Source organism: Scaptodrosophila lebanonensis, unplaced genomic scaffold (assembly GCF_003285725.1).
Source record: "Scaptodrosophila lebanonensis strain 11010-0011.00,11010-0021.00 unplaced genomic scaffold, SlebRS2 tig00000096-arrow-pilon, whole genome shotgun sequence".
Taxonomy (NCBI): Eukaryota; Metazoa; Arthropoda; class Insecta; order Diptera; family Drosophilidae; genus Scaptodrosophila; species Scaptodrosophila lebanonensis.
Window position 1 is genome coordinate 4,027,622 of NW_022060567.1, and position 8,672 is coordinate 4,036,293.

General features: G+C 38.1%; 1 protein-coding gene across 1 annotated transcript; it reads left to right on the forward strand.

Annotated features, from left to right (window-relative positions):
* The first annotated feature begins 1,066 nt into the window (after positions 1–1,066).
* On the forward strand, positions 1,067–1,685 carry LOC115627699 (E3 ubiquitin-protein ligase TRIM47-like). Its single transcript, XM_030523442.1, has 2 exons — positions 1,067–1,397; positions 1,458–1,685. Exons 1-2 carry the CDS (start codon positions 1,167–1,169, stop codon positions 1,683–1,685), a joined length of 459 nt encoding a protein of 152 aa, XP_030379302.1. The 5' UTR covers positions 1,067–1,166.
* Positions 1,686–8,672: the final 6,987 nt, after the last annotated feature.

Here is an 8,672-nt window from a genome sequence, read left to right on the forward strand (position 1 = left end):
AAATTTTCAAATGTTTCCAAATTCCAAGAATTACGGAATTTATAAACAAAAATACGATTTGGGGGGGAGTGGGGGGTATCAAAATAAAAAATAAAAAACTTGACCTGCCTAGGGCTCAGGCGAACCTGGATACCACGTTTAATCATTCTAGCTCTTGTACCTTCTGAGATCTTTGCGCTCATACAGACGGACAGACGCAGACTCGGCTTGTCACCCTAATCAAGAATATATATACTTTGTGGGGTCTGCCACGCCTCCTTCTGTGTGTTTCATACATGCGCACAAAACTAGTATAGCCTTTCACCCTTTGGGTACAGGCTATAAACATGTGTATAATATGCTTTACTCTTCGGGAAAGTGGATCTATTCGTTCCGTCATTTTATTTATTTATTTATTTATATGTATGTCAACAAACGTTGACTGTCGACATAGGAAAACAATCTATGAAAAAAATTAAAAAAAAAACCTAATGAACTATTAATAATATTATTTGCTTTTCGGCTAGCTATGTCCAGACTCACCGCCAAGTGTGGTCATCGCTCGAAAAGTTCGTAGGTATTACGGAATTTCAAGACTGACTTGTTTTGTGTTATTTCATTCTGTAACGCACTAAGTTAAATAAAATTCAAAAAAGCCATTTGTATTGCAAATTTAAATATTGCAAATTCAGATGCCACGTGATTGTGTGTATTTATATTACAGGTTGCAAATCAAAAACCAGGGTCGCTAAAGCAAGCGAGTGGACAAAGACTTGGACTTGGAGATTTAGTTATTAGCTTCTTTAACAATATATTACAATAGAAATGCAAAATATTTTTGATGCAGATTGTTGAGAAAATTATAAGGTTTTCTTTGCTTTCCTAATCAAATATCTAGACAAAACCTGTAATTTGGTTGAAAGGGATTTCTATGGCATCCCCGATAAACGGCATTGCCAGCTAAAAATTTAAAAAATTCTTTTGTGTCAGTATGCTGTGCTTTTGCATTCAATTGAATTTTATCTAAACTTCCAGGTGTACCTAACAAGTCTCATTCGAGTTCGGTTAGCTAAATCGTTCACATCGTGCATATTTGATTTAATTTTAGTTCAAGTCCGTTTTTGGAGCGCCTTTTAGATAAAAAATCGAAGTTTTGTGCCCGAGAAAAGAAAACGACTTCTTTAAACATGAGCGATTTGGCTAAACAAAGATCTGTGACTGCCAACCCGAATAGAGAAACATGTGCCATTTGTCTAGAGGAGAAGCAGAACCCGTTCTTCGTGAAGTGCGGACACTCTTTCTGCAAGCCGTGCTACGAGCTCTTTGAGAAGTCAACTCGGCATACTATTCAACTTCGTTGTCCTCTGTGCCGCATCGTCTTGAGCGAACCTTCTCTAGAGGATATTTTTTTTGCACAGGTAAGTATTACAGAAACATACATTCACGTGTGCCTTTCATTAATGCCTTTTTCGGTCCAGGCGCCGGTTAACTACGATATTTTTCAGGATCTTTTCGCCTCGGCCAACTTCTACCCCATGCCGACCTTTCCCGATATACCTAACATGTTTCCTCCGCCGTTTGCTACGCCGTTCGCTACGCCGTTCGCTCCGCCAGTCGCTCCGCCAGTGGCTCCGCCAGTCGCTCCTCCGGAGGCTGAGCACGATAATGATGCCGATGATGAGCCGAATGTAGGAGCAGGCGCCTAAAACTACAAGAAATCACACTGATTGACAGACAAAAAAAAAAAAAAAAAAGAAAACACTAACACCAAGAGTGACAGCAGGTGCTTTTGGGGAATGACGATTAAGTTTCAAATGCTCTCATACATTCCCATACTTTTGCAATAAAACTGTGTTTACAGACGCGCTTGTTTCCTTGCTTGAAAAAATTGGAAAGCCAAAACAGCCGCAATGGGAAACTCGAGTCTGATGGCTAGGGGTGGATAGGGTAGCGGCTTAAACGTCATTTTCCACGCAATAAAATAAACATTCAAAACGAAATCAACTTAAATGCTCCAATAAATATAGAAAATCACGAATTGCGGAGATGAGCGGAGAATTTCCAAAATACACTTTGCGTATTCACGAAGTGCATCTTGGACTAAGATGTGGTGTCTGTACGGCCTAAGCCGGTAACTTGCCGGTATGGCAAAAATCGAATAGAAAACAAGGAAGAACGCTACAGTCGAGCAAGCCCGACAGTAAAATACCCTGTACTCTCCACAAAAAAAGGAAAATTAAAAAAAAAATTATTTAAAAAAATGTAATTAATTAATTAAATTATATAAAAACAAGTAAAAAAGCTAAAGTCGGGTGTCCCGACTTTGAAATACTCTGTACATATGATTACTATAATTATATAAAATAAAAAAAGATAGAACGCTACAGTCGAGCAAGCCCGACAGTAAAATAACCTGTACTCTCCACAAAAAAATTATTTAAACAAATTAAATTAATTTATTAAATTAATTAAGAAAATTTATTATAAAAAAGAAAAATTAAAAAAAAATATTAAAAAAAATTAAATTATTTAAAACAAGAAAGGAATGCTAAAGTCGAGCAGGCTCAACTCTTAAATACCCTGTACCACCCCACAAAAAAGTAATTAAATTAATTTAATTTAATTAATTAACTAAATTAATTTAATTAATTAACTAAATTCATTTAATTAATTAACTAAATTAAATATAAAATATTCCATGCATGCATACATACATTTACATTTACATCAGAATTGTGCCTTATGCGTGTTTGTGCACTTGTACATATGTATGTATGTGTGCATTGGGCCTGGTTATATGGCTATAACTTTCTTTCCGATCATTCTATCATAATGAAACTTGGTATACGGATATATAATTACCTAATGTGACTACCAAATTTTAGTTCAAAATTCCAAGAATTACGGGAGTTATAGAAAATCGTTAATAGGGGGGAGTGGGGGGTGGATCAGAAAAAATGAACAAACTCGTCCTTTCTCGGTCTCAGGAGAATCTGTATACCAAGTTTGGTTATTCTCGCTCTTATACTTTCGGAGATCCTTGCGTTCATACAGACAGACAGACGGACAGACAGACGGACAGACGGACATGGCTATATCGACTCGGCTTGTCATGCTGATCAAGAATATATATACTTTGTGGGGTCTACCAAGCCTCCTTCTGTGTCTTCCATGTACACTCGCACAAAACTAATATACCCTTGTACCCTTTGGGTACAGGGTATAAAAATTTAATTCATTTATTAAATTAATTAAGAAAATTTATTTAAAACATACATAGAAGACATGTTTATTTACAGTTTTACATTTACATCACGTGTATATTTCAGAATAAAAAAATAAACTTGACCTGCCTAGGGCTTAGGGGAACCTGGATACCAAGGTTGGTAATTCCAGCTCTTGTACCTTCTGAGATCCTTGCGCTCATACAGACGGATGGTCGGACAGACGGACATGGCTAAATCGACTAGGCTTGTCACCCTGATCAAGAATATATATACTTTGTGGGGACTGCCACGCCTCCTTCTGCCTGTTACATTTTTCAGCTCCCGCAAACCTAATATACTCTTGTACATTTCATGTACAGAGTATAATAATACAAAAGTGAAGACATGTTTATCTACAGTTTCAACAGAATGCATTGACATCATCGTGTCTATGCGTGTTTATATGCGTATATGGAGTACGTCATTAAGTCAAAGCAGCAACGACAGCTGCGCGCAGATCTTCGGAAGAGAGTACAGCGTATTTATGGCTATATCCTTCTTCATAAATAACCTATCATAATAAAACTTGACATACGGACTCATACGGACTTATTGGAGGTATTTTCCAAATCTTATGAATTGGTATCTTTAGTTAGCGACCGCCCACCCGCACCAATGTAAGCTGCTGTGCCCCGTTCCGATGCGGGCACAGAAAAGGACTTGGCTTTTGGTACGAGGGCTGCAAAATAAGTGACTTGTCCAGCTTCGAGATTTCGTCTGCAAAAGCTGTGCCAAGAATTAATTCGTTTCCCGTTTCTAAATCGAAAAATGTAGCAAACAATGCGAAAAATTTTAAGATATGATGTGAACCTTTTTACTAAATCCATAAGTGGATTAGAAGGCACATCGGCCGCGATGAGAGCCGCAGCACTCTTTCGCAGCTCCAGCTCTACTGCTCTTTGGTCAGTTCAATATGTGAATTCTGAGGCCAAAGGCAACGGTCCAGAAGTAAAAACTTCGGACCATTGAACCAATGTGAATCAGCCAGTTCAGTTGTGGTACAACCCGCGAAGCTAAATCAGCTGGATTTTCTTTAGTGGGTACGTGAAGCCACAACACATTTGACTTTAGTTACTGAATATTTGCTTCTCTATTGGCAACGAATACATTTATACAGAAAATGACTTGCTCCACTGCCATATGCAGAAGTTGCCTGACGTTATCCCATAAAATTGGCCAATAATTGGGCTGCACAAAGCTCCAGGCGTGGAACCGATTCGGTCTTCAATGCTGCAACTTTAGACTTGGCAGTCACCAAATGCTCTGTCACCTTCTGCTCATGTTCTACACGAATGTATAGTAGAGACAGCACTCCCATGAACTTGGCACTTTGCTGCTTTTGTGACACCATCGTACCGGGCTATGCGCAACGACTCCAAGTCACCAAATGAAGTCGTTGTGGATTGCAAGCCCGCAAGAAGATGATGGTCGTCTCTTGCAAATTCAAGAAGCCAAAGTTCTCGCATTAAAATTGTTGCCCTAGTAATAACTGAGCACAGAAAATCAATTGGTTCATATGGATGCGAAGTAAATGAGAGAATTTCCCGTTTTGTAGGCACCACGTGGAGCGATATGTTTCCTGTTGAATATTTCAATGTGTCATCACGAGGACACATCGTTAAAAAAATGTGTTGCAGAAATTTGCAGATGTGTGTAGATTCGTAAGTATACTTACCCTTTTTCCAACGTCTATTTGGCCCCACAAACTACTTTTTTTTGCCTATGGCGTGTTGCTCTGTCTTTGTTTTTCGTAGTTGTGTATCCAACAAAAAGATTCAAATTGAACATAGTTTACAATTAACACTAGTTGATGGAAAAAGCTGTAGTGCTCTAAGCCAAACATCTTCTGTAAGTGTTACATACTCATATGACGCAAAGCCAACAGAAACGAGAGATTTGGAAAAATGCCACGAGTTACGTTATGAGTTTGGGTTGTCTCCATTACACTCATACATATATTCGGTTTTCTGCATATTTTTTGCATCTGTCATACAGATTGGATCTGAAAAGTTGGCGAATTTGTACTCCAAAAGGGAAAAATGTCCTTCTGCTCTTCTCTAATGCAAGCAGACTTTCGTGAAAAAATGGGATTTATCGTTCACAAACCGAGAAGTGGAGGAAGTAGAAGTTCAAATGTAGATGTAATAAAAAAAATTAAACGAATATTGGAAGTATTTTTGGCTGCCGATTCCACACAAGTTCGATCACTGGGGTTCGTTCATAGTCGGTCGGTTATATGGGAGCTATGTGAAATATGGGTGCGACCTGGATGAAATTTGATCAGCTGATGTAAACTTTCTTTAATGTATACAAACAAGACTTTGTTCAATTGGATAAAAAGTTCGATTGCTTATCTAAGTTTAATTTTTAATGTGCGTAGTATAGTGTGCAGTTTTTTTAGTCTTCGGGCTTTTTGTAAAGTGCGTATGCGATGGTTGTCTTCTGGTTTTAAATGCAAAATAACTTAAGGCACTATTCCACAGCGAACAGCAAAACTATTATTAGGGTTCTTAGTAAACAAAAGAAAGGTCTACATATATGTCACCATAATGCACAAAGCTTAGCGAAAAAAATGGACGAGTTCAGACTTTTGTTTGTTAACTCCAATGTAGATGTAATCTGTGTGTCTGAAACGTGGCTTGTGTCCTGTCTTAATGATCAATATGTATGTTGTGATGGGTACAGTGTATATCGTTTCGATCGTGAGGGGCATGCGGGGGGTGTAGCCATATATGTGAAAAATAATCTAAAATGTCATGTTATTTGTAAACAGCCAATGGGCAGTAGTATTGAGTATCTGTTTTTGCACATCTCAGGAAGCATAAATATGGATAGCATCCTTGTCGCATGTGTATACAGGCCGAACATGATTACTGAATACACTGAGCTCCTAGACATCTTTTCTTCTGTGGCTATGAAACACTCCAATATTGTCCTGGCTGGGGATTTCAATAGCAATATGCTATTGGAACGACAATTAAAGGATGATCTGGTCTTCCTAGGCATGGAGCTTGTTAACACTATTGTACCCACACACTTTTCTAATACCTGTGATACACATTTTTTTTTTTTTATTTATTTATTTATTTATTTATTTATTTAAATCAACAAGTAGTTCTGTCGATTTATTCAAAAACAATATATATGTATTAACATATTATATATATAATAAGATTTAAGATTAAAAATACAAATATGATTAATATAACAAAGTCTGAACTTACAAGATAAGAAAGCCTACAAAAAAGCTGTACAATAACGTCTATAAATGCCCCCGACACGTTGGGGGAATTTTATTTGCCAGTTGGCCAGCTATGCCCCGATTCACAGCCACATGTGGTCAGAGACATTATAGACCTGACAATCTAAACAAATAGTATGTAGAAGAGGAAAATTAATTCTACTTAGGAGCTAATTAGAAAAAGTAAGGAGTAGAAAGAGACAGAGGTAAAGAAGGAGAGAAAGGAAGAGGAAGAGAAAGGGGAAGAGAGAAACAGGGAAAGAGAAAAATGGAACAAGAAAGACAAAAAGAGAAAGAGGGAAATCTCCAACCCGGTGGGGGAACGTTTTAAGCCAGTCCGACCAGCTATGCCCCGACTCACAGCAGTATGGTGTCAGAGATTTCCACGGAGATAACTATAAAGAAGAACTTTTATACAATAAAGAGAGAGTTCTGTTGAAAGTAAATGAGAAAGCTCATTATAATTGGAACACATGACTCGAAAACGATTGTACGCAGCGTAATCGGTTGTGCACCTAGACAAGACGAATGGCAAATAATTCCTTGTTGGTCTACAAGGAACTGAAAAATTAAGGCGACCTAAGAGGGAAGAGGAGTCAGCCTCGCCGATAATGAACTTGTGGAGAAAAACTACTCCAAGAACAGTCCTACGATTAAGTAAAGAAGGAAGGTTTATAAGCATCAGCCTGCTAGAGTACGATGGCAGGCGGAGGTTGGGATCCCAGCTTAAACCAAGTAGAGCAAAAAGAAGGAATTGCTTCTGAACAGACTCAATACGTTCCTGTTGCTTTCTATACTGCGGACACCAAACGCATGAGCAGTATTCAAGCACAGGGCGTACTAGTGCAGTGTAAAGAAGCTTAGTGGTATATGAGTCATTGAATTCCTTGGACCATCGTTTAATGAATCCAAGTAACCCCTTAGCCTTATTGACAATACTAGATATGTGAAGGTTGAAGTTCAATTTGGAATCAAAAAGAACCCCAAGGTCTTCAACAGTCGATATACGTTGCAATTGCACATTGTCAATCGTATACGTAACTAAATGGGGCAAAGTGCGGTGAAATGTCATGAACTTACACTTAGCGCAATTGAGGTACAAGTGGTTAGCTAAGCACCACGATTGCATGCAGTTCAGATCATCCTGCAGGCGATGAGAATGAGTATGGTCTTTATAAGTCAGAATAAGTTTCACATCATCAGCATACATAAGAATATGAGAGTGTGACAAGGTAGAGGGGAGGTCATTAATAAATAATGTAAAAAGTAAGGGGCCAAGATGGCTACCTTGAGGCACACCTGATGATGCAAACACGGGCTTAGAAATGTGCGACCTAAGCAAGATCCGTTGGGTCCTATTTTTTAGATAAGACGAAATCCAACTCAAAAAAGCGGAGGGAAATCCTATACGACTTAGCTTAAAGAGCAGAAGATCATGGTTCATAGAGTCAAATGCTTTACTGAAGTCAGTGTAGACGACATCAGTCTGCATTTTAAGAATAAATGCTTCATTTACCAAGGAAGTAAATTCCAGCAAATTGGTCGTAGTAGACCGTCTCTTCATGAATCCATGTTGAGCTGGAGATATGACAGATTTACAGAGGTGCTGCAAAGTGTTGCAAACTATTTTTTCAAATAATTTTGGTATGGCAGACAACTTTGCAATTCCTCTATAGTTTGAAATATCAGACTTACCACCCTTTTTATAAAGAGGAATAATAAAAGATTCTCTCCAAATAGTTGGAAAGATTGAGGAACCAAGTGACAGATTAAAAAGTTTAAGTAATGGTTGTAAAAGGGAACTAGAACACTCCTTGAGAACACAACTAGGAATGTTGTCTGCTCCAGGAGAGTATGAAGATTTTAAGGATTTGATAGCAGAGAGTAGACAGCTGTCAGAAATTATGGGAGCGTAAATAGTGTGGGAAGATGAAATGCTATAAGGATAAGAGGTATTACTAATAGAGACAGAGGAATATGTTGATTGGAAGAAGTTGGCAAACAAGTCAGCAGCTTCAGAATCGTTGCTGGCTTTTTTGTCACCAAGGAAAAATGACGAAGGAAGGGAAGCAGATTTACGTTTAGAGTTAACGAACTTATAGAATTGTTTAGGGTCCTGTGCAAATTGTATCTTGCATCGGGCAAGGTAATTATTATAACATTGTGAATTAAGGAGAGCAAAATTG

What these genes read in the sequence shown, in the direction of transcription:
- LOC115627699 (XM_030523442.1), top strand. Translation starts at nt 1,167, where the DNA reads ATGAGCGATTTGGCTAAACAAAGATCTGTGACTGCCAACCCGAATAGA. An exon ending in AGGATATTTTTTTTGCACAG is followed by an intron (nt 1,398 to 1,457) that starts GTAAGTATTACA and finishes TTTTCGGTCCAG; the next exon opens with GCGCCGGTTAACTACGATAT.